Source organism: Coturnix japonica, chromosome 6 (genome assembly GCF_001577835.2).
Source record: "Coturnix japonica isolate 7356 chromosome 6, Coturnix japonica 2.1, whole genome shotgun sequence".
NCBI lineage: Eukaryota > Metazoa > Chordata > Aves > Galliformes > Phasianidae > Coturnix > Coturnix japonica.
Genome location: NC_029521.1, coordinates 5,419,725 through 5,446,689, shown reverse-complemented (window position 1 = coordinate 5,446,689; position 26,965 = coordinate 5,419,725). Strand labels below are relative to the sequence as shown.

General features: G+C 40.6%; 1 protein-coding gene across 4 annotated transcripts in view; it reads left to right on the top strand.

Moving 5' to 3' along the window:
• PRKG1 (protein kinase cGMP-dependent 1) overlaps positions 1 to 26,965 on the top strand; it is a 316,142-nt gene that overhangs the window by 244,923 nt on the left and 44,254 nt on the right. For all 4 annotated transcript variants that reach the window (XM_015866196.2, XM_015866197.2, XM_015866199.2 and 1 more), the window contains 2 exons: positions 9,424 to 9,489; positions 16,580 to 16,654. In XM_015866196.2, coding sequence (XP_015721682.1) covers positions 9,424 to 9,489; positions 16,580 to 16,654 — 141 coding nt within the window. The remainder of the gene's footprint in view (positions 1 to 9,423; positions 9,490 to 16,579; positions 16,655 to 26,965) is intronic.

Below are 26,965 nucleotides of genomic sequence, written 5' to 3'. Positions count from 1 at the left end.
GCTCTCTTAACACTTTTATCATACTCCCAGCAACATAATTTCCTGTAGGTCAAACAAGTGGCACCCCCACTGGGGCCAGAAACTAATTCGTTTCTCTTCATGTCAGCTCAGTTCCGTGGTAGGATGCTCACAGTGACAGAGGAGAGCTGTTCACAGCCACTATTTATAACTCTTCTAGAAGTGTTGGTTGTAAAACTTAATTTACTGCAATGTTAAAAAGCAGTCATTTTTTGTCAGCATATTACACTCATTGCTTGCAGTTGTGATATTCTCCGATAATAAATACGAGGAATATTCCTTTTATAAGAATGTGTTGATCAGAGTTCATTTTTACAGCTGGCCTATGGAGCAGGCTCATGGAGAGTCAAAAGCATCTCAGATGCTTGCTTTGTGACTTCTTATTGGGATTTCCTGTGGAAATATTACTGAAAATGAGGCCACGCAATACTGTGGTAGGGATATGTCATGTGTGCTTATGGGCAATAATCTTTGGTTGAAGATCAGTTGTTTTCAAGATGAGGCTTTATTTTCACCAGTATTACAGGGCTCTCTGCTACTGGGAATTTTGTCTAATTCCCAATTAATTTTCTCTTTGAAGACTGTAACCCAAAATATTAATTAATTAAGAATATACTGTAGACATGAGATGGTTGTCACAGCTGGCCAGGATGTGACGGTAGGCCAAGAGGAGAGTGATGGGACGTTACTACAACTAAAAACAATGATAACTTTACAAACAAAGAGAGCTTAAGTTTGGAGGGCCTCATTACTGCCAGCATCAAATTCAGGTCGTTCCAGTTTCTGAAGCCACACGTGTGATTGTCATAGGAGCTCTCATAACTGCGAAAAACACAGGAACTACATTTAATGCCCCAGCAGAAGATACTTTCAGCTACAAGCTGAGAAATGGCAATATTATACATTATTTTAATGGTACTTTCCTTCAAAAGTTGTTGTAGTGACTTGAAGAAAAATGAATGTCTGCTCAGAACCATTTTTTAGGATGAGATAATGTAGATTGTCTGTCTTGAATGCAGGGTATTATGCAGCAACACAAGCAGATGCAGAAATTAAACAGCGTGAGATGGAGATTAGCAGAAGAATTGTAAAGTGAGTATTGAGCGGGTAGTATGAAATGTTCTTGCTGTGCTGGAATAGAATCTGATGGAGATCATTAAGCAGAGGTCTTAAAACTTATTCTGCTTAATTAACATCATTTGTACCATTGTACAAAACCCTGGTGAGATCTAATCCAGAGTATTCCAAACCATGAAGGACTCTTCAGTTCATGGAGTGTGAGCTCACACTGGTCTAGGTTTGGAGAAGAGCTTGAGACTAAGAGAACTTTAGGCAAAATAGCAGGAGACCTACATCCCAGAGGAGGGACACTAAGATGATCAGAGGGCTGGAGCACTTCTTCTGTGTGGAAAGGTTGAGGGAACTGGGCTTGTTTAAGTACAGGGAGACCTCATTGTGGCCTTCCAGGTACTTGAGGGGAACATTTAAACAGGAGGGGGAATGGCTGTTTGCAAGAATGCATGGTGATAGGACAAGGAGGAATGGTGTTAAACTGAGACAGGGAAGGTTTAGGTTAGATACTGGAAGGAAGTTTTTCCACCCAGAGGGTGGTGATGCACTGGAACAGGTTGCCCAAGGAGGCTGTGGATGCCCCATCCCTGCAGGCATTCAAGGCCAGGCTGGATGTGGCTCTGGGCAGCCTGGTCTGGTGATTGGTAACCCTGCACAAAGCATGGGGTTGGAACCAGATGATTATTGTGGTCCTTTTCAACCTAGGCCATTCAATGATTCAATGATATACCTGCTTTTCTTGACAGTAAAGAACTGTCACAGTATAGGTAACACGCAAGAACACACATGTGAATACACATGGGGAAAAAACAACAGCAAAGCTGAAGTCAGAGTATCTCCTGAATACAAAGGCAGCCACACCTGAACTAATATCAGATGTAAAAAAGGCAAACCCATGCTTTTTTATGTATGTTAGCGGGTGCTTAGATGTCGTGTTCTCTGCTTTTATAAGATATGAGCATGAATTTACTTTGACAAGTTGAGGTGATCGTTACCAGCTACAAAGCACCATGTGTATTTCTAGTGCCATTCAGCTTTCAGATGCGGCTAATCATTTCCTACTGAAATAGATGTAGGAAAATAAATACATCCACCTCCACAATAGTTAGCATTAACTACATAAATGTGAAGTGTCATGCAAATGAAGGTGGGTGCTGCGCAGCTGCTTTGCCAGTAGAAGAGCAATGAAATACTCTGTATCACCTAACAGGGAGACAGCACAGTGATTATACCATCACCTTATGTGACTGTGTGACTGTTAAGAGCCAAAGAGACTGGCCCTCCCTTCCTTCCTGACCACGTGCTCCCACCTTATCCCCAAGCTCAGCACCAGGGAGTGCTGGCTTTGGGGCAAATGGCACTGCTCTGGTAGAAGACTGAACCTGCAGAACATTTGATTTATGTCAGAACAGTTTAAGGTGGTCACAGAGCAGCACTCTTGAGCAAACTGTAAAATCTGCTCTACCACTCTGCGCACAGAAGGGAGAAAATAAGGTGAGGAAATGAACAGCTTCATTTCATATCTTTACCGATGATAAACTTCACCCATAATTTTCCCTTCTCTGGCTTCACTGTTGTAAAATAACACAGAGTGATAAATTCAGCGCTCAGAGTGAAATATGGTCCTACCAGCACATTAGTGCTGCAGACCAGGACATAGCAGGAGGATGTTCAGTTTGGCTTTATGGGCTTAAACCTGGCCAATGAAGGAGCTGAGTGTGGAGCATGGCATAGGCTGATGGAGCTTTTGCAACGTTTCTGCACCTGCCAAAATTTGGATGGAGCCTCTCCATGCAAAGCAGTGAGCAGGGCTCACAGGAAAGCCCAGGCTGCATGAAAGCTGTCTTGCAGTCTTTGAAGAGCTAATTACATCATTGGGAAGCTTGGAGAAGTTTTTGGAGGATGCTGATTTCTCGCAGGAGCCCTGATAGCTAGTCTGGAAGCTGTCTGTGAAACATTGCTTAATGAGATGTGAAAAGGCCTCTGAAGGGAAAGCAGCAGTGAGTGCCTGCCAGCTCCTTTCCTGCTCTCTGTATCCAGTGCACTTGCATCAGCAGGTGCCACTGTAGGCCTCTGTGCTGTTAACTGTTAGTATGCAGGGTATTAGCTGGGTTGTTCCATTTCAAGGTGGAGGCTTTGGGCACTTCCTGCCCACAGTGCTTTTGTTCTCATTATTGGTGCGACACTCCATGCAGTGTCTATGCATAAATTTGACAGCGGTGAAAACTGTTGGGTATCATGAGATTTGGCCTGAAGAAGTAAAGAAACGGTGGGTGGACCTGCAGTAGCACAGACCTGAAGGTAAAATGTGCATGGTCAACAGGTTGGAGGTAGTAAGGTCCAATGGTAGAGGCAGATCAGTGGCCACAGGAAGACTATGATGCCACTGCCTTGCCTTAGGAGGAGTTGCAGTAGGAGCTTGCCAGCCTGGTAAGTACATTAGGCCAAATTGATGCAGTGTCATTAATTCCTGACGAGAAGCCAGATGCCAGCATTGTTACTGCTGAGGCTGATCGCTGGCTATATAATCTAATGCACCTCTTCTAGGCTCCTCATACATTGGTTTACCCACTTAGAGAATGTGCTTACAAACATTATCCTATGTCCTGGCTGCTCCTGAGATTTAATTGTGATTGTGGGAAGCTCTTATATGTTTTAAAATGGCATTACGTAAGCACAGAGTTGATCTAGTTAATGTGTGATAGATACAACTCATTACTTTAACTCTCAGATCACATGTTGATTTGATTTTAATGAGGCTGTTTCCAGCGGTTAATGACAAAATAGTAACTTACTGTGATGGGAAAGTGAACGTTGGCTAAATTAGTCATGGTGGAAGTCATAGATTATTTCCTGAGTAGTTAGCAATAGATTAAATATGGTGAGAATATAGTGAAAGTGGTAACTCATTGCTAATGCCATGACCCATGTTGCTCATAACTCTTGTATTGTTTCAGTGAAGATTACCTTGCAGAGAGGAGTTAGCAGTAGAACCTGATTATGCCACTCAGCAAGGGGAAGATCCCATGCTGACTGCCAAAGTAGCAGGTACTGCTAGATTTATGCCAGCTCCTTGGTAATCAAGTGGCAGCAAGAACTTTTTCCTCTGCTTTCAGATCACGAGGCACACGTACCCTTCTCTTCTTAGAATAGTTTTCAACTGACAAAATCCCCTCTTGGTTTGCTCAATTGCCAGCAGCTTTAAATAGTATATATAAGTGTGAAGGTGGCGGGCAGAGGCCTAGTTTGATCCAGCCTTTAAAAATGCTGCTGAAAGTCCACGTGCTATTAATACTTCTTGCCCTCTGTATTTTCCTATTTGTTTTCTAAATGGCAGAAGTGGATTCCTTGGGCTGGAGAAGCTCAACAAGAGAAGATCCCCATCAGCTTTCAGAGCCCTGGCATCACACAGCTTGCTTACAGGCTGGGGTTAGGGACTGTGGGGGTATTGCTGAGCTTCCCAGGTAGTAGCTGGAATTAATTGCAACTATTGAACCACACTGTGCAAATTGCATTGCAGAGGATGCAGGATGTAATTGCAGTTTATGGTGGGTGATGAAAATAAGATGTCTACAAGCATTCCATCGCAAGGCAATCAGGCTGGAAAGGGAGGTGTTTTATGTGAACATTGCCTGTCACAATGTCTCTGCTTTAATTAGTACTATTTTTAGATATATTTATCTGTATTACTGCTCTTTATATGGGCAAAGGTGTTGATAATATGACACAATTACACAATTCAGCAGCTTTACTATGTCAGATCACTATGCCAGTGACAACCCGTTTTTCTTTGACACAGTGACTAAAGGACCTTCACCAAACACTAAGGGGAGGTGGCTCAGCACATGGCCATTGGTGGCCTTGCCAAAGCCACTGCCAGCTGGAAAAGGGCTGTGATAGAAAGCTCACATCCTGTGGGACTTCTGGAAATGAGACTTCAGATCATTTAAATTAGCTAGAAAATGGTCTTAAAGAGGGTTTTTGAAGAAAAGATTGGAAGAAAAAATTAGACCTTCCTAGTCTAATTTTGCTGCGGGGAAGCTGTTTGCAGATCCCCAATTTGCTGATATTCAAATTCCTTAGTGCATTTTCCCACTTCCCAGCGCTGCACACTTGACCTTGTTACAACATTTTTAATAAGCTTGATTTTAGGTTTTTAGGACAAGACATGATTGAAGTGAAAGGAAAAAAGTGTTATGAGAAAAACTGATTAACAACTTGAATTTCAGAGAAAGCAACTAATAAACCAGCATCTCTATCTCCCCTTACTGTTTTGTTGGGTATATTCTGATTGCATCTTCACCTTCACATTGAAGGATAAGATTCACATCTTCACTGAGTGTTCTAAGAATCACCCAAATTTGGTGATCTGAGAAGCAAGTCTTAGCTCTGTGCTTTAAGAGGAGGGTTTTGCCTACCCACCAACATTAACATGTCTCTTGCCATTAATTTTGCCAGGCAAAATGCTACTCAGGGGAAAGCAGAGGAGGCTCAGCTCCAAATACGACATTTCATGGGGCTGCATGCTCACACATCCTAAAAAGTCCTCAAGAGAGGACTCAGCTCACACCTTTGGTCCATCTTCTGGAAATATTAACAGTTATTCCATTGGTTGGAGGAACAAGTTTCAAGTTAATATGATAACATTTGCTGAATGGAATCATCTAGATGGTAGTTTCCATTCATAGGAAGGATTGTGTTGATGTTATTGAGGGGCAGCATGTGGCATGAGGTGAGAGCAGGAACAGGGCTCGGATGTAGGAAGCCAAAAGGATGTAGGAAGCCAAAAGATGGCAACCATCTCCAAGATCTTGAAATCTAAGTTACATTTTTACAGGTGGAATTACAACAGAGGCTGCCGTAGGACCTTCTCTCAGGTCCAGGCTGCCTGTGTTCTCCTGATTTCCAACACAGCTTTATAGTATTGCTTAGGTTGGAAAAGACCTTAAAGATCATCAAGTCCAACCTAACCATAACCGCCCTAACTCTAACAACCCTCCACTAAATCATGTCCCTGAGCTCCACATCCAAATGGTTTTTAAACACATCCAGGGATATAATACAGTGTATCAGTAGGTTTGTATCAGAAGCCTTTCCTGGGAACTGTCAGCAAAATCATAGCTTTTAAATTAACCTGCTGAAAGCTTATCAGGGAGGAAATGGTTGAAATTTCCTGAGATCTTTGAAGCAACAAATTGTAACTAGGAAATATATGAGTATGTCTTCTGCTAAATAATGTGCTGTTACAGTTTTATAAGGCTGGAGGGAGGAATAACAAGATACCGAATTGTTATGTAACTTGATATTGCCGCCGAGAACAGCCACAAGACCTGCTGTGTTGCAAGAAGTGCTTCATTACCCTGATTCTCCCATGGGGTTAACATGTGGCAATTGAGGCAGCGTGGTGACGGGTACCCTACAGCGCCCGCTCCAAATTCCACTGCTTGCGTTTCCCTCCAAGCAGCAGTGACCTTTTGCCAAGTAAAGAGGTTTGAGGCTGGAGGGGCTGTGAAATACCAGAGCTCGCCTGGAGGACAAAACAGAGGAGAACTAGCTGGAAGCCAGCAGGCATTTTCTGGGAGGAGATGGTGAAGGCAGTCGTTAGCCATGGGTTATTCGGACAGTGAGAGCGACTGCTCTGATGAAGAGCGCTATTTCTCTGGGAGCAGTGATGAGTACTCGTGTGATGAAGCTGAGAAAGTATCCGAGTCAGTACTTGCAAGCAGTGCTTTCCAATGCTTGCTTGTTGCATATAATGCCGTGTAATTCACATAACTATTTATTGCACTTAATGCCCTGTGCCGTAGCTTTTGCAACGTGACCTTTAAAATGTGTACTGACCATTTGTTTTGCTGCAAGATGGTTGAGGTTAATGTGTAGGTGAGTTGCATGTCTCTGGATGTATTTGCAATCTTTAAAGGTACAGCAAAAGCAGGCAGCGTTTAAAACTCAGTCTTGTATTTTGCAGCTGACATGTAAAAGATTAATATGTAGAGCTGAAAATGTGTTAGACTTTTTCTTCTGGTTTATCCTCCCGTTTCTAGGAACATGGTTAGATTTTTAACCTTGCATGCTGGGGAAACCCCCGTACTAGCAAGAGCTTGCCAAGTTTATAAAACCACTTAAAATCGATTTAGAGTGGGGGAACGAGGCTGCTCAGCAATGCAGGAAATCCTGGGACCTGGTGCTTCTGTGACCCATCTCCATCTCATGATAATGATCTTCCCCAAAGCAGGTGATAGGAAGCCACTGGCACTGTGGTGGTGGAATGCAGCCACACTACCAGAAGTGATAGACCACCAAAACTCAAAGTTGGCTGGCAGTCCTTTTGCTGAGCTGAACGTGCTGCCAATGGCACCTCTGCCTTTCTCCCTGCTCCTGCAGCAGGAGCAAAATGCCTTTTTCTGCAGGAGGTGTGACCTTGTTGGAGGTTCTGTAGCCAGTGCTGCACAGAGGGTGCACCTCAGAGCATCCCTTTTGGATTAATGCTTTCTCCCCACATTTGCAATTTCGTTATTCCCCTTGAAAAGTGCCGTGGAATGGGGGGTTTTAGGGTTGTTGGGTGTGCAAACTGTGCATGGAATGGCTTTGGTGGCAGCTAAACCTTAAGCCTGCAATGCTTCAGGGTATTCAGAGATGCTTGTTTCTTGACTTAACATCTTGTGTATGAAGCACCATATAATTCATAAAAAACCCCTGTTTTTCCCCCTAACTTATCGGTTATTTCTGCTTGTGCAGAACATAAGGAAGTCTTAGAACTGCATGACTTTCTGCATTATAAAAGCCTTTACATCTCTGCAGTTCATGTGTTTGTGCTAAGTAAAATGTCCTTTGGAAAAGAGCCTTCATTCCACACTAATTTCATGCTGATTAAACACACGTATCAGGTACAATGCCGTGGAATCCATAACAGTTATTTGTGTATTTTAATCTTTAATGTTGAAGTTTATTTATAATGTTTGAACTGAACCCATAAACAGCTGTGTTTTACTTGTCTGCAATCTGAAAATATGTAATGCTAAGCACTTTGTGACAGAAAGGCATCCAAGAGAGCAGAACATCATGAAGTTTTAGTGGGAATTAATGTACAACCAAAAGCATTACATCCTCTTTTAATAATATATTAATATATGGGCAGAAGTTGGCTACAGCAACTTAGAATACTAAATGTTATAATTTCTTATCCTCCCTGTACTTACTGAAGTCTTAAAATTTAATAGAAATATTTTATAATGCTGTTGATCTAATTTCTTTAATTTGGCTTAAGTGATAATTTTGCTTATTGGCATGGATAAATTAGCACTAACACATTTACTTTCATTGAAAATAATCTCAAAGAATGCTTTGGATTGAGCATTAATGTTTATTTCAATTTTATTTCTGCTTGCTCTGCTTTAAAGGTAGCTTAAAGATAGTAAAATTGAAGATAGCTTGAAAGCAATTAAAGGAAATGTAATTAACAATTAAAGGGAGAGCGCCTGTTCCTCTATGGGTGTAAATGCACCACTCTCCTTTTCACCACATTGCTGCTTTAATACTTCCAGTCTTTGAAGAGAATTGCTCTTTCCAATGGCATTTTTAAATCTCATTTTCTACTTCAGTGGAAATAAGCAGTGGTTTTCCAGTCTAAATGAATTAGATGTGTTTAAAAGAGGTGGATCTATTTTGCCTGTAATCTCCTTATATTTAGGAGGTGAAAAGATTTTGAGTGGATTTGAGTAAAGCAGTGACTCTGACTCCTGCGTTCTAGTTTGCCAGCACAGAAGATGCAGTGGCGTTCAAAACATGATGGAATGCTAAATAGGTCTGATTAAAATTAACTTCTTGTTTTGTAGCTTGGGCTGGCCAAAGCCAAACAGTGTGGCAGGAGACGGAAAAGCACTAAATATCTAATAACAAAGATACGTTGCGCCACCAGTGTCCTCCTAAACTGTGTACTTGACCTTTCAGCTGTGAAATGTTGCCCTCTGAACCATGGCCCAGGGAGACAAAACAAAGGGTTTGGGCAGGAGGACACAGGGAGAAGTTCACCAGTACATCTGTGCAAATAGCTAATATTTCTACAGCTATTTCCATATACAGAAAGATAGAAGACCTTGCCTAACGAAAGGGCATGGGCCAATACATGGCTAGATGCCCTATTTACAAGGGGAGCCTACTTCTGGTTTTCTGCTCATTCATGCTTTTTTGCTTGACTCCTATACAGGTGAAGACCATCTTTCGAAATCAGTATAAGGAAAAAGCTGTGAAAACTTCACTTTTATTCTTGAAATGCTTAGAATGAAGTAAATTCAGAAATATAAAGTTTGCTTAAGAAACATATTTTTCTTTCAGGGAGGATGTCAGAACTGCCAACGTCATCGCGGCCGAAGCAGTAACTTGTCTGGTCATAGACAGAGAGTAAGTACATACATTTCCTGTCTTGTGGAGGGGTGCATCTCCAGTTCACACTTTTTGTGGGTTTTAACTACAGTCTTTGATCATTTTCTGTAACATTCCCCTAGATCAATCAGTCAAAATTCAGAGATGACAAATACAGAAAATTAAGAAGTACAGAATGACAACATGGAAATAAATAGGGAGAGAGTGGAAACAGATCTAGGCGTTATGGTGGTACTCTTATTGAGCTAGCATCAGCAAAATAGCATTGCCTTGAAAATCCATTGTGACTCTTGTGGTGGTTTTCCAGCGATGAGGGCAGTGAGGCACTGGAAAACTTCTTCACACAGAGACATCTTCCACCTTCACAGTGGAAAGTGTTGGTTGTGATTGTTTTTACTGCATAGGAAAGACTAATTTTGCAATGGACAGTGCCACAAAAAGAAACAACACACCAGCTCAGAGTTCAACAATGATATAAAAACAACAGCAACAAATCTGTTGTTAGCCATTAATAGATTTTTGGTTTTGTTATAAGTAAATACATGGTTTGTCTGTGCTCCACACACTTTCTGTAGTTCTTGTTTTCTCCAAAATGAAAAGTTAGACCAAGAAGTTGTTTGGAGACAGGTAAAAAAGATGGTAGAGGGGGAGAATGGCTTTTGTTGGAAGAGTAAGGAAGTGGGTTGAAACTCTGCTCTGGGAAAGGGATGAAATGAAACCAAATGAAATGAGTGTAGCTCTGTGAAACCACAAGAGACGTGGATATGATGAATGGAATAGATTTCACGCTGCTTCCCCAAGCGTGAGAACCCAAAGGCAGATGCAGGAAGGAAGTGAAAGCCAAAAGGAGATGGCTTTTCACATGGGGTGGCTCATGGAGCTCCTCCCTGGAGGAAAATAAGAAGCTTACAAGTGTTCAAAAGGAAAAGAAATCCATTGGATTTACTAAATATGCACGAACTACACTACTGGCTTTGGGGAGTCTCCAAGAGGTGTAAGAATACTGAGACAAAGATCAGCTGGATCTGTTCTTGAAGTCTTGAAGACTTAAGGAACTGATTGTAAAACAAAGTCAAAGGGCAGCCACTGAGTTATAAGTGACTTCTGAGGCATTCTTGTAGTGTGATGAAATTAATAGGAGAGGCATCTTGAGTTCTCTGGTAGGCATGAACTAAATGCACCCAATCCTGTTTGATACAGGAGTTTTATATTCAATTCTCTTTGATGTTTATCCCAAACCTTTGTTGTCATGTTCTGAAGTAACAGAACTGAAAGAGAGTACTTCAAAAAATCTTAGATCTCCTGATCTGCTGGTTCATTTATCATCAATTAAAAAGAAACAACCAAGCCACTAAATTATGGTTTAGCTGTTGAAAGCAGATGGTGAACTTCACAACGGTCAGCTGAGTGCCATTCTTCCACATATACAAGCAAGTTATCCTGACAGGTAAAATACATATTATCCCTTGTTATTCTGTGGGCTCTGAGAAGGAGAATCAGCAGAATTAGATGTTGTGGCAAACATTATTTCAGAGAAATATAAAGCAAAGAGTCATTTCTACATTTCTTTACAAACTCCTCTATGGGAGTTATATTTGTTTTCCACCATAAGCATTTTAGAAATGAATTAAAAAATAAGTAATCTGAGATATAATCCTTTCAGAGTATTTTACAGACCTCATCTAATATCCCTTTCATTCTGTATACAATGACCTTGACATAGTAAGGAAGTACAAGTTAAATTTAACCGATGAAGCTGTAGTTCATCTATACCAGGGATTCTGGTAATGCTCAGCAATTAGTAGCAGAGTAACACTATTTATAAAAATACTATTTATAGATCAAGAAATGTAATGCTATTTGTATCACTATTGATAGTTCAAGGAACTCTGTCCTCTGTCTCAACCAGTTCTGACTTTCTTGTCATAGCTCTTCCCTTCCCTTGTATCATGGCTTGCAGATAACCATAGAAGCTAATTTTAATGCGGAGAAAATGTAGTAAGACTTATGTGAATTTGTTAAATTGTGCAGGCACTGTTCTGCTAATGAGGAATACAGCATTTTTGTATATCCAGATATACTGAATGTTAAGACATTTGGTTTGTTGAGGTGGCCAGCATAAAGGTTTGCACTGAGTTATATGCAGTGTAGCAATGGAATCTGGAAGTCAGCTTTACTGATAACAGTTAGTAGCTCTTCTGCACAGAGCAGGGAGTGATGCTTGTCGCTACAGTTATTTAGTATTTTCTATTACAAGACAAGCTCTTTGCTTAATCAAATGTAGCTTGTAAGCAATACTTTCATACTCTATACATCAAGCTAAAATGACGCTCGGTGAGTGTTGGGACACTGCACTCAGACACAGGGTTTGGATTTGTATGGTCCTGTGTGGAGTCAGGAGTTGTACTTGGTGATCCTTATGGACTCTTCCAACTCATGTTATTCTATGATTCTAGGGGATTATAAAGTAATAAGGAAGAGCACATAACAGCATGAAAGTTGATAGCAAAAAAGGGAAATATATATGGAGTATATTCAGGGAATGGAAGTTATTGAGGATGAGAGAATGTGATTGTTGAGCTGAAAGCTGTATGTGGACACCATCTCTCATGGTAGAGTTTCTGAAGGAGGAAAAATAAGAGTGTGATTACGGAGTTTGGGTTGGTTTTAAAGACATGGAGAAGTAGATGTGCGAGGGACTGGAGAATTACAGTCAGACATTGGAAGTCTTTATACAGACCACGACTGTTCAGATTTCATGGGCATAAAGAGAGAGAAAACATGAGCTAACAGAAGAACTTTCATCGTAGAAAGGTGACATATTTAGGAAATGATTTATAGGGAATTAATGCGTAATCTGGGTGTTTGGGGGAATGACTGTAGAGGACTGGCAGGCTGGCTTGAGATTGACATTCTACCAGTATTTAGAAAGTGCACAGAATACAAAAGGAGCTTCAGATGTGGGATCTATAGGCAGGATGGCAGCACTAGGACCTGCCCTTTAGTGGCTGCACTGGGAAGGCCACTGATTTTGTTCACCCAAGAAAGCTGGCAATCCAATGGCGTAGAATGATAGAATGGTTTGGGTTAAAGATCATGTAGTTACAAACCTCTGCGATGGGCATATTCCACTGTAACACTGAAGGTTTATTTATTGCCATGAAAAAATAGCTTAGTTGCACCAGTTCAGGTGTATTTTAAAAAACAAGCTTTGAAAAAGGAAGGAAATATTTCCACAGAATTTCAGAATATATTCCAGTTTCCAGCATGTCTGTGCACTCTGTCTCGGAGGAAGAGGTTCCATTAACCCAACAGAGCAAACAGATGCAGGTGGTAGCAAGGCTGACCAGAACAGGCTAACAGCTTTGCAGGGAATTCAGACAGGCTATCTGTCTGGAGCAGCAAAGGTGCTCTTCTTGCCATCACTGAAGCTGGGGGAATTGGGAAATCAGCTTGAAAACATCAGCAAAATCCTCATGTTGTTCATGGCAATTGTCAGACTGCTCAGCACCATTTCTGACCATTTGTGATTTGTGAAATCATTATGTGCATGGGGAACTAGAAAGCTTTTTGCAGAGGTAGTATTACCATCAGGTAGAAGATATGATCTCAGTAAACATATTAATGTTTTATAACAGTTTTTATTGTCATATCTCATTTACTCTTTTTTTCTTAAGAATTCATGGGTTTTTTTTTTGTATTTCTGACTTGCTAAGGTCCTGTGTAATAAAGCAGAATCTGGTGGTTACATCTACCTACTGATTCTAGAATAACGTTCTTCTTAACTGTAAGAATATTTGCACTGAAGCTGACGATTCAGATTAATCTTTTATTTATATGTGATTTTTTTCCCCTCCTTGTAATTCATTTATGTTGATAACAATATTTTCCTGGAGCACTGAGATTTCTAAGGTGTAAATGTTGTGGGTGCTAGGAGTACAAAATTACCCAATGCAAATGTTAGTTACAAGCTGAAACTCAGGGCACAGCTGCTTCTGACAGAGGCTGGCAGTATTGCAGAACTGCCTGGTATTTGCAGATACTGAGTACTAAATGATCTTTTTCTTCTTAATGTCTCCTTCAGCTGCACATGCTCACATAGGGGCAGATATTTTTAAGGAAACCTTTTAAATATTCCGGGTATTTTCAGTTTGGATTTTACATTATTGTCTTTATTTGTGAGCCTTCGTTTGGTTTGTGAGGGGATTGCTCTAAGGTGCTAAGAAAGGTTACTGTGTCAAACCTCTTGGCAATGGAAATCAGAGAAGGAAAAAAACCAGCAGGGTATTATCCTAGCATGACTGACCTTATACAAGCTAAGCTGAATGCTTTCATTGGAGATTTTCATTTTTGCTGCTTTACTATTTTTCCCAGTTGGGGTGAGATTTATCCATGGAGAAAATTGGTTATGAGGACAGAATGGAAACAAAATGAAAAGAGAGGGCTGTGCAGAATAAAACCGAGCGGTTCTCTGATGAAAATCTTGGGGATGTTACAAGATGACGGGCAATAAGAGAGTGATTCCAGCAGACTCTAAAATCCCTCCCAGTCCAAAATCTGGCTTATGACAGTCAAGGAAAAACTGAAGGATGTTAAACCTACTGTTGTTACTCCATTCTGTGACTTCTTTTTTGCCTGTTGACAGTTTCAGTAGACAAAGATCTGTTCACATTGCCGGAAAAAAAAAAAAAAAAAAGGAAAAAAAGAATGTCTAACCCCACCACATTTTCATAACCACATGAAAGCAACCCAAGTCTTGCTATTTTAAATTGCATTTTAAGCCTTAGGTCATGCCTTATAGCATGCCAGGAGGATTACAGTGTTGCTCAATTGTCTAAATACCGGTTTGTGGAGCACTAACATCTACATCTTGCTTTACTTTTGCTGCTGTCTTGCAAGGGCTTGGCTTCATCCTACGGCACGTATTCATCTCTAGACAAACAAATCTTGCTGTGTCAAACCCTGGAACTGAATTTCTCATGTATTTACTGCTGAGTAAGGGATTTTGCATTGAAAAGATCCTCTGATTAATATCACATCCAAATGGTAAAGCGTACAACCTGCTTAATTTCTGCCTTGCTAGAAGATCTTCATGCAGTTTCAGTGGAAGAAGAGCAAAGGGTTCCTTTCCTTCTCCTCCTCATTAATGAGCTCCTGTAGCTTTCCCTGTGCAGTGTAAACAATTCCCTGGACTGCATGATTAATACTAGAAATTAAGCAAAGTGGGACAATGAGGGAATTTGTGTGGGTAGAGGATATTTCCAGAATGGTGATGACTATAATTACACAAAAGACCATGATGGAAAGTCCTGTTACAGCACGTAACTCTAGATCCAGACAGTATAAATAGATCTCCCGACTGTGACCTCTTGTCTCGTATTTATTACAATAATGGGTAAAACACAGCTTTTTGCAGCTGCCATCTGTAAAGCAAGAGCCGATAATAATTAAGCCTTACTTCATTCTTCTGGAAATTGTATCCTCTGCTCGTAGTGCATGCACCATGCTACTTCTCCTAAGGTCAGACGTCTCGTGATGCAGCAAGACACTTAAGCTCCCACTTAAGAACTTGCAGCGTGTTTGAGATTATTCAGCAAAGCATGATCCAAACAGCTTCACCACCCTTAAAGGCAAAGGGAACATGATGTCACAGCATGTAATGTTTTCTACAGATACATTTTATTAAAGCCAAAAGCAACTGCTGGATGAAAATATTTCGTTTCTCTTTATCACCATATTTCTACCAACAGCTGAGATTCACAGCTCCTTATCTTATAATGCCGTGCATTCAGAAACCAAGTGTTTAGAGGGAAAACAAAGTACAAAGAAACTGAACACTGCTACCTCCATCTATGGGCATCATCTGATGAATTGCATCAATTCTCTTTTGTCCTGAAATTCTTTAATGAATGAGGACAATGTGAAGTGTTTTATTCTCCTGTGTGTAAATATGGCCTGAGATGTTGTTGTTTTGTGGTTTGGTTTTTTTTTTAACTTTTCAATGACTTTTTTGAAACTTTCTGACTGAACAGCCATTCTGTTCTTCTCTTTACACCTCATGGGGATCAGGACCTTATAGAACAGAACCTCAGGATCCTCCATTTTAAAGCTGTGGCCTTTGGGCTGAGATTAGTCACCATGCTGTCACAAAAAATACACCCCATGCGAGACACATGCACTGGCAAATAATGAAAGAGCATGGAAGGGAAGTATAATTTCACCCAAATTTTTTAATTATAGATTTTTAATAGATTTCAACTATTAGAATTATATAAAGCATTCAAATTTTGCATTCCTTTTTCAGTTTCTGACGCTGTGTAATATCACTAACACAGACACAAGAGTCACCATTGTAATTATTTTTCCTCTGGAGCAATGCTTGTTAGTTGACAAGTCCACTTGTTTGAGTCACTCATGATATAAAAAGATTTTCTAAGTCTTCTTCCCATATGTTTGTGCCTTTTGCATCTCCCCTGGGACAAGGGGTGGTGTTAGGAGACTTCTCAAAATATTGCTTGTACTGGGGATTGCTCAGGAGTGCTGATTGTATCAGGCACTCTGCACGTTTTGCCCTCTCTTGCGCAATGTTTAGCCTAATTAAAGCCTCTTCCATGTTGTTAAATAATCCAGCTTATGATAATTTGCTTACGTTTCTGCCCTTGCTTTCTTTTCCTTCTCTACTTTTTTTTGTTTGTTTGTTTGGTTGGTTGGTTGGTTGGTTGGTTTTTTCCTCTTTTTATTTCTCACACCTGTGTTTTGGTCTCTGCTTCTCTTGCACTGAGAAAGCTTAGATATTGAAGTACAGATTATCCCTCAATTAAAAAAACAGGGATTTCTTGGGTTTGTGGTTGGAAACCAGGGATATCATAGCGGCACTTCAACATTATGGGACTTATCAGCCAATTTAACAATGCCAGATTTACTGTGAAACTTGTTAGGGGTTGGGTTCAGTCCCTATCAAAGCTGGATAAGGAAACTTGGACATTCTTGGTTATTATTCAGGAGCATTAAGGAGCGCCCCCCGGTTGCTGCTGAGGGGCCACATTGGTTTGCATGGTTCCCTCTAGACGGACGTTAACCAAAGATACACCTCTGTTTTCTTTCACAGCTCCTTCAAACATCTGATCGGCGGCCTAGATGATGTTTCCAATAAAGCCTATGAAGATGCAGAAGCAAAAGCAAAGTAAGTGCATCAGTTTGTTCCGTTCAGCATAAAATCTTCACCTGGTTTTTCTTTCTGTAGTGGTTTTCTTGATAGTGAATATTGTAATTCCAAAACCCTGCATTTTCTTAACATAACAGTGTAAAACAGCTTAAACAAGCAGTGAATGAAGTGCTTACTCTTAATTTCCCTCTGGATGAACCTCATTTTATCTCCCTGGTGCTCTTCATGAGTATGGACGTGCCACATGGAGATGGTGTCCTCAGGCAGGTGCCCAGCTGGGTGGTCCCAAATTCACTGTGATGTCTGAGTCCAGAGAAGCCTCAGACCTTAAAGAAAAATCACAAAATAGTTTTTTTGAAAGGTGGGAAATTACAGGGCTTGAAAAGAGCCGGTAATGAAGGAAGTTGCAGTTTTATATGAGTTTTCTTTAGAAAGCTGCAGTCTTTCTGAGACATTTTCATAATGTCAAAACTTGTTCTGAGACAAAGAATGGTAAATCAAGTTTGTCATTTGTGAGTGAATGCTACATCTATTTTGACATGAAGCAATATATTTGTCTAAATTCCTTGCTATAAATACTCATTTGTTTCAGGAGTGAGCTGCGGTGCATTGTGATTTTAACATATTCTCCCCCAGAAACACTCATAATTCATTCTTGATGCACAATTTGTTTTTGATTGAAAGATTTTGGTGTGTCCACACTTGATTCTGTAGCAATAATAAAGCTTGTAGAGAAGAACATATTCCAATCCAAGTGATGGTGAGTATAAACCAATAAGATTTAAAAGCCAGAGTCATTTAAAAGGTAACTGAAGTTGCTATGTAAGAAATGATTTTACTTTTTCTTCTTCTTAGCACATGAAAGAAGGCATTGGGTGTTTTCTCCAAGTCAGATGCTCAGAATGAACATCTTTTAATCAGTGGTCTAAATTTAAGACTGCTCTGAAGTCACACATAGACTTCTCATTAAACCAAAGAAGCTTGAAATAGTCAAGGTTATCAGCCTTCTCTACCAACCCAAAAGACAGATAACTGAGGCACAGAACACAAAGTCAAATGGACAACATGTTATAATAGTGGATAAATAGCTATCCATGTGTTATATACAAATGTACTGTACATTTCTATGCATACAGTCTATTAGTAATAGCTATAAACCTGAAAATAATGCTACTGGTTTGAAAATTAACCTAAGTAATTTACAGAGAGGTGGTCTTAAGTACTCTGAGGCAGAACGGTTAGGCCCGGTTGGACTTGATGATCTTGAAGGTCTCTTCCAACCTGAGCAATTCTATGAGCCTGTGATTCTAAGTGTGTGCTTTTATTTTTTTCAGACTTTATTTTTGGTGTTACTGTTCGGGTTATTGTGATTTCCATAGAAAGCATTGATAATGAAATTGAGAATCGTTTTTTCTTTTACTACTGAGATGATGATGTTATCACAGAAGCTTTAATGAGTCACGCCAGAATCCGTTGGCACTAAAGTTTTCAAATAGAACTTGCCATTTCCCATTTCATCATCTGTGTTCTCATGTTTTCAATACTGAGCTGTGTTTTTGATAGTGTATCATGTAGTAATGTATTTTCATACTGTTGATGTGTGCAGGTTGTAATGGAGAGCTTTTCATGCTGGCTTTGCAACTTTTAGGGATAGCTTCCAGGAAATGTTGCACACTTTACAACGTGCCTTTAGGAGAATGAATTTCGGATCTATTTTGGATAAATTCTTCATTTTGTTAATCAACAGTTTTGAGCTTTTACGTCTGTATGGGAAACTGTTGATCATAGCCTGAACCTCTGATTGACCACCAGAGGCAAGCAATGAGTCAGCTGTGGGAGCACAGGTGAAGGTAATTCAGCTGTGCTACCAGAAGGGGTGGAGCTTGGCTCCACCTCTCCTAGATGTCATTTAAGGGCTGACCACCACTCAGGTAGCATCTCTTCTTCTGGAGATTGCTTCTTTGTGGAGTTTGCTGCAAGCTTCAACATTGGTAAGCTTTTATCATTTGTCTTCTCTCTATTACATAACCTCTGTTTATCCATCAACTTTATAACTGTACAATTGTAACTGTACATCATTTATGCTTGTTCTTTTCTAATGCCAACTATCTTGTCCAAGGTAAAGGAAAAAGTGGAGGGTTATTGATGAGAGAGGAATTGTTTCCTTACTGAAAGAATTGATTAATTTTGTTAACAACTTTTCCTGCCATCTTAAAATTTAGAGGCTATTGCTTGAATCCTGTCACTCATACTGTAGTGGGCCAGTGATATTATGAACTGTCATATATTGGCGTTTTGTCTTTGAAAAGGCAGAAGGGATCAGTGCTGTCTGTCTTGAAAAACATTACAAAAGGAATGTTGTTCCAAAAATATACCACGGTTTTTTTATTTGAAAACCATATTCACGTTTGCTTGGCCTTTGAAAGCAAGTGCATGCCTACAAAATGATGAATAGAATAGGAAATAATGACAAAGTTACTCCAAGATAGATGTGAGATATGTTGCAGAGTTTTATCCCTCGTGTCATTGTTTCTATATCTCACAAGATAAAGCTCCTCTGAGAGAAGAGTCTACTTGGCAGAAATTTTAACCTGGAGTACTTCTCAAGCTGCTGTTAATTAGCTTCAGCTAATTGTCCTTCAGGAGCTTATCTCCTCTGAGTGGTCTGCAAAATGGAAGAAAACAGCACATAAAGCACATTTAGGTACTCAAATCACACTAAAAAAAATAAATCCTATTTTTGCATCTTTGTAGCTAGCATCTCATTTTCAGTGCTCATGTGGCAGTGACAGAAGGCATTTGGATGAAGAGATGTTTTCGGTATACTCTTACTCGCCATGTATCAAGTGGATCCACACAAAGGTCAGGCATTCAGGAGGCATAAACACACAGAGAAATGCAAAGGACATCATTCTATGACTTCATTACAGTGTCAGACCCTGCTTTTGGTTGGTGTGGTGATCACATATGTGAACAGTGTAACATTTCTTCTACTGCTGCCCATAAGGAAGACAAAGCCAGTTTTTAAAAAGTCTACAGAGTAGCAGTGATTATATTTTTCCAATAAATCTATCAGTATCAAGATGACTGTTAAATTTCTATTAATTTGTAGGTGCCTAATCTTCAAAAGCACAAGTATCAATTACATCCAATAAAGAATTTGTGTTCCTAAAGCAGGACTTAGGCTTTGGGCAGGTGTTCATTGCAAAAAGGAGTACCGAATTGGTAGCACCGTGTTTTATTATATATCTGTTCTAGAAGATGACAAGAACTTTGCAAGGCAGAGCTGGTGGTCCCAGTGCAGGATACGTCTGAGAGGCTGTTGGGCAGAAGTTAGAGGGTCAGAAGAGCTTTCCATGCATGCAGAAATCCTCCAGTTCCTAAGGGGCTGAGCAGCTTCTTCTTGGGTTCATCTTTTTCCAATTCGATGTTTTCAGGAATACTGGCGGCTGCCTGGGCATTACCCTGCCAAGCAGAGCATGTCTGCCCTGATGGCCAGGTTCCCCACGCTTCTCCTGTCACAGCCAGAATTGTCTGCTGATGTTGATCTCCTGTGGCAGCGGGGCTTGAAATTAATACCCTATTGAAGTCCAGACACTGGTGCCTTCATGATATTGCTCCAGGCTCTCTGCAGACATAGGCTATTTTGATTGCACTTTTTGCTTTCTTTCATTCTAGTTCCATGACAACCCTGAGGGTAAACATTTGATACTCACAGCCAAATTTGCCGTCTTTTTATGAGACTTGAAGGAACAGAGACCTTTGTGTAGGTATACAGAGGCCTTTTCTTTTCCTAGCGGCTCTGGCCCCAAATGCCATCATCTTTACTTGTTCTGTTTTCTAAAAACAGCTCCATCCAAACCTTTTATTTTATTTGGGCAGTCATCCCTTCTGTCATTTCTACCCTTTGTATTTCATTTTGTTACATCTTTTATAACAAAACATCACAGCCATTTATTGACTGAGTTTTAGTGCAGAATGTTATTAATATTCTTTAATCTTGTATGCATACTTTCTAGGTATTTTTACCCTTCCATTTTTCCCCTTCTTCTCCCAGCTTTAAAGTTAAATCTGACATTATTCTAATGAGAAAGATACAGATACATCTTTACGCTTCCAAGTAGACAAGGTGGCATGATGCTCCATCTTCCAAAATGATAATACGTAGGATACATTTAGCACTAGTATTCTCTGCCATGCTAATTTAGAAAGACTTTTTGGCTCAGTGAGTGCCTGTGTGGTTGGCTGGTGCAACTTGCAGGTGCCTCTTGCGGGGCCTTGTAGCTGATGCTTAGGTGCCATCTGCTGTTCAGGACTTCCAGTGTGTTAGAAGGAGAAAGTATTAAGTGTTCCTCCTCAGTGGTGCATCTTGGAGGGCCACTGTTAACTCTACATATGTTTCCTACCTATGCAGCCTTTGCCTATTTTTTTATTTATTGCTTTATGCGGTTTCCTCTGAGAGCTGTTTTTATAGTTGAAATTGTCTCTGGGATTTGCACGTTTATTGCACAATGTCTGTATGAGGAATTAGCACAGGTCAGGAAGAATGGATTTGAAGAGGAAAGAAGAAGTTGGTGGCAAGTGTAGACTGTGTAGTTTTCCTTTGTAGTACTTCAAAGTCTGCTTCCTTCAGACTTGATGTTAAACAGTGCTTGGGTCAGTGCAGCTCATCTTTTAGGCTGGCATCACCTGAAAGGAGCCTACTTCTCTTCTTAGTGTGGAAGGGAGCTGAAGAATTGCTTCAGAAGCGTGCTTCTCATCTGGCCTGAGAGATGCTTCGGTGCGCCTTGGGAGCAAAGACTGTTCAATGATTCTCCCATTGCAGTGTTTGCCTGCAGGTGGTGGCAGCACTCTGGTGACACATGTTGGTGTCCCTGTAGCATAGATATTGGCTCTTATGTGCTTTGCAGTACCAGGGTGTGAGTTGTGGCCAGTGTCTGCGTGCATGCTGTGAGGCTGGAATTGGTCCTAATTGTGTTCAGCTCCACAAGTGTGCCTTGGCAGAACCCTGCGTGCCACCTCCTGTTCTGATAAGGTGGGAAAGCTTTGCATGCATGCAAGTGCTGGGTCTGTGAGCACTACTGCATGTGGTGGTTTGGTCAGTATAGCCAATGCGTGGATTTTGTGTGTGTGATAAAAGGATTCTTTAGATTTCTTTATTTTTTTTTTGAGGAAGATGAGCCATGAAGGGTTTTTTAACCCTTGACCAAAGTGTGATTTTCAGTTAGAAGTTCCAAAATGGGAGCTACCGTTTAAAGAGAATGACTTAATATAGGCTCAACTTTCTGTTAGTCCACAGCTGGAAGACTTTGCTGAAATAATCCACTGCCTCCCTGCATCAGCGCAGTGTTGTGTGATTAGATTATTGTTCTGCAAGAGAAAATATTTTCTGGCTTCCAGCATTCCAGAAGTTGGATGGAGCGAGGGCTGCAGTAATTGGCTCTGTCTCCTTCTGTGTCAATTGTTTTCTGCATTAGTGACCATATGGGAACTAGCTTTTGCCTTGGCTGGGTGCAGTGGGGGGAAAAAACGGCTGTGGTTATGCAGAAAGGGAAAAAAGTCTCACTCATAACTCCCCATCATTTCTTCTAGGCTTTATAACCAGTTCAAATAACTCTTGCTATTTTGAGTAAAGGGAAACAACAACAAAAAAAGAAGCCTCTGGGAATGTGACTTTGCCTTTAGATAGTGCTGTTTGGCCTCTGGTGTTTGGAACCTTTCTTCATGCACCCTGAAGCCAATGACAGTTTGCATCCACGTCTACCTCTCAGTTCTTCCCCATTACCGCAACAAATAGTTGTGTGCTTAGAAAATAAGTTCTCAGAAATAATTTTCAAAGGTGAGACCATCCTGAGCCATATGCCTACATGAAGGCAGTGGAGATGGCAGAACTGTTACTTCTTTTTTTGGCTGTGAATTGATATTTACTTGCAGACTGGCATTACTCATGCAGAGATGTGCACCGAGTAGACTTTATGGCTGCTTTCCTCTGGAGAAAATGCACTGTGTAATGTACTGTGTCTCTCACAAGGGATAGATTAGATTAGCTTTTAAAAACAGGTCATTTTTATTTAGGTAATAATCTATATGCTTCTTCCTTGCTAACTTGACCTTTCAGTATGATAATGGGCTGTGTCAGATGGCAGATTGAAGCGTTAGCCAAAAAAACAAAAAAGTACTTTTGAAGCAGGCTGCTATTATAATATTCTACTGCATTTGTTTTATAAAATTAGAGCCCATCTGAGCTCAGAGATGATGAAATAAAAATGCAGCAGAAAGCTTTCTAAAGATGATGAGTCTCATTCCAGAGGAAACAGAAGAATATTGCTGTGAATGCACCTAGACACTCAGCAGCTCCAGCTGTGCCTGCTGGCACTCGATGGAGGAGGGAAGGATGTCTATGTATAAAAATATGAAACATTTTGGGTTTTTATCTAAATACTTTATTCTGAGACCACTGGGGATACTTTACTAATCCTAGCGTGGTCGTTTGTGTAGCACAGACTTAGGAGCTCTAAGCAGAAACTTGGGTAACCTTTGGCATCCATAAGAAATGGAGAGGCAATGGTAACATGAAAACACTGTTGCAGTTTCCATTGGATGCTCACTATGTTTCTGAGCTGTCCTAAAGAATATGTAGCTCTATAACCATTATGGCACTGGGGGATGGGATATTTCTGACCTACTTTCCTCATAGAGATGTCACTAAGATGTGGGTGCTTGAACGGAGTCGAATATGTGATAAATAAAACTGTGATCCTTCTTCTATAGACACCATCCGTTTTTGGAACTGCTAGGAGTAGCTGTGGGATTGTTTGTGGCTTTTTTGGCATTCACTAGAGCAGCTGTCCATGGCTGTACCTGACCTACACTCATAAGATCACCAGGATTTGGCTCTGATCTTACTTTTAGAACACAGAGCTGGTAAGGAATAAAGAAACGTGAGGTCAGCCACCCAGGGGAGGGTTAAGAGGAAGAGATCGGAGCTGCAGTGCCTGGGGAGGAGGAGGAGGGAGACCACCATCTGCCCTCTGCTAACATATCCTGGCTGAACTGGGAGAGATGAAGCAGTTTCTTCCTGTTTACACAAGGAAATACAGACTGAGATGAACTGGGATCAGCTATAAGGCTTTGAAATATTGGTGCGTGCGATTATTTAAACACAGCAGAGAGGAGAAAGAGCAGAGAGTGAAGTTCTGTATTTTGAAAGTGAATTAATATTGTTTTCCCTGAGAAAGTAAGCGTGGTACCCAAAAATGCATAGTAAATTCGGCTGACCCCTGAACAGTAATTGTGTCACACTCCAAAATGAAATTCAACCACCGAACTGTGAAATGGAAGAAATCTCATCCTGCTGTAAGTGAAAAACTCAATACAAGCTTAACTCCAAAGTTACTGCTGACACCTCCTTCCCACCTGCAGCAGAGACACCAAAACAAAGCTTTTCTCTTCTTTCTCACCCTTCTTCCCTGTGTTGGGAAGGAGTTGGTACAGGTTCAGATTAATTGCTGGAAGAAACTTACAGTGTAATGTAGCCTACAGTGAAGTTGGGATTTCTACCCAAGTCTCACCCTTATCTATGGAACACAAGCAATGGTGGACCATTGCAGTGTTGGCAGTGCAGTGCCTACGTTGCCGACTGCCAAAACTCAGCTGCGAGTGCATTTGCTATAATTTTTTCTCAGTGCCTGACTGAATACTCCATTAAATGATTTGGGAAGTGCTGAGCTTTAAGTATTTAAATTGTCTCCTTAAAAATGGTGATAATAAAAAAAAATACAGTCCAAGAGGAAAATCTCATGATATAACTCATCTCACGGTTCTTTTATGTGTACAGTAAGATAAAGTGTCAAGAATATAGATAAAATGAAGTTTAGTATATGCGAGAAAGCTGAGTCTCTGCAAGCCTCTGGAGAGATGAAAAAAGAGCCTGATCTTGCCCATTATTTTGGACATTAATATAGAACTACCTGGAGGCTTATGGTAGGGCTATGATAATTAAATTTGTGATGTAACTTTAAAGGACATCATTCACAACTGTATTGAAATTCATGTTCAGTAATGGGAATGAAGCATTTCTAGCTCTATCTGCTCAGCGTACCATCACATGCAAACGTTTTTGTGCTCTGTTTTTAATATCTCATAGGCTTTGCTACTTCATTTTCAGGTATGATTTTCAGGGCACTCTGCTGAACACATCAAACAAGGCACTTTGTTGATAGCAAAACAAGGGATTAGTCTGATACAATCTCAACAAATTGTGCTCAGGAAGCATTTGTGGATTTGCAGTTACAGCTCCCAATTGAGGAAGATTTGCCTGGCTGCTGATTATCGCCTATAAATGACTGTGCTGTCCCTTCACCCACACCCAGCACAGCTGCAGGTGCATTTTCAGCTCCTTGTACTCACCCTATACTCAAATTAAATCAGGAGATTTGCTGCACTTCGTGTGTCACCTAATCTGTCATGCTTTAGGAAGATGCTTTCTAATAAAGGTGCATTTCTTGCACACGAAGGTTTTAATGGATAGCTGTTCCTTATTTCACTTAGAGCGAGTTTCTGTACTGAAATGCTATCATTCATCTTTGATGGCAAAGTAAATTCTTATTACTTTCTTTTGGGAGCTGGTAATAAGCGATGTGCTGGCAGTCAGCTGTGGCTCTTGTAACATGTAGGAAAGTTGCCAGTCAGTCCCAACAGATGCTGGCTGTGCAGAAAAGCTGGTTACTTGGATGCTTTGAAAAATGAGCCATCTCTTTAAATTTCCCCAGCTTTCTAGCATGCTTTCTGATTTCATACATTTAAGGAAATGAAGGTCTTAAGTTTATCTTTTCAAGATTTCAGGAGTGCTTTATGATCTCTTTACCAACCTGACTGCTTAACAGATAAGCTGTTTTAATAAGTATGCAAAAACTCAATCATTAGATTTTGTATCTGGGTCAGGTTTGGCTGTAAAAATGTTTGTTAAGCACTGAGCATGTGCTTAGTAAAAGCATCAGCTCCTGCTTGTGAAAGATAGCATTGAAACAAGAAAATAATGCTCCAAAGTTCACAGCTCAGGAAAGAAAGTCCTGTCTGAAATTATTGCTGTTTCCAATGCACCCTTGCTTAATGATGAAGCTGACATTTAAAAAAAGGAATTGCTTTCCCTTTTATTGTTGCAGCCTCTGCAAAGGGTAAAGTCCTCCAAGATTGAGTACCAGGAGCAAACTCCCTGGCCCTGGATTGTGCTCAGCATTTCACAAAGTCATCTTAAGATTAAATATGGTTGTGCTTTCTTTCCAATCAACTAAAATAAAACTCTAATAACCAGAACCTTATTTTAGGTGAACTTTTAAAAAGTGCAAAATTAAGGTTTTTTCCTTTGTTTCTCTATGCCTGTTCTGTTTAAAGCAGGCAAGTTTTTATCATTGTCCAGAAAATCCAACACTTATTGCTTCTGGAAGTGGAGAATATGTTCAGACTTTTCAAGAGAGAAATACAAGATTTAAAGGCTGGAAGACAGCAGCCCTGTTTCCTCGCTTTCCTAACGTGTTACATAAAGGTCGGTGACGCTTTTGGATGAGTTAGGAGTCCCCTGAGCGAAGGGCCCTTTTATAGTGAGTCTCTTTGAATGGCTTCAAGCATTTTGCAGTCTTGCTTTGAACATGGGTGGGGAAGAAATTTCAAGTGTTTGTTTGACGGGCAGCATCTCCTGTGCCATTTTAATGGAGGAGACTCACATGAAAAGGCTGAGCTCTGGGTGTGCCAGGGGCCATATCACTCAAGAAGTCAACAGGAGCTACAAGTAATGAATTCCCCTTTCAACATCATGATTGTTGGATGTCACATGTTAGATTGGGGGGAAAAAAAAGAAGAAAAAAAAAAGAAGAAAATTCTTACCTGAACTATTTTAAAGTTTTCCTAATTCCCCAGAAGTTTGTAGTGCGTGAAGTGCTTAGAAGCTGGAGGTTGGTGAAATTACTTCTGCTAGGGCTCAGACCAACCTTCACTCTTAGTAGGCAGCAAGATGAGGTGCTTGGGGCAAGGCAGAGGTATTAAAAAGGGGAATGGAGTATTTGAATTCAGGCACAAATATTGCTTTGCCTGAAAAGCTACAGCTGTGTCCTGGATGGGCCACATGGGCTGCTTCCATGTGGATCCAGCAGGGCTGGAGGGCTTACATGACTTGGAAGCCAGGAGGTCACTGTAGGGGTTGATGTCAGGGAGGCGTTTTGGGTGTGCTTTGAGCTCTGTGTTCCATTGGGATCATCCATCATAGAGGGGTTTCCTCTGGCTGTGCATCATTTTTGAGCTGGTTCTGCAATATCTGTTCCATAAAACCTACCC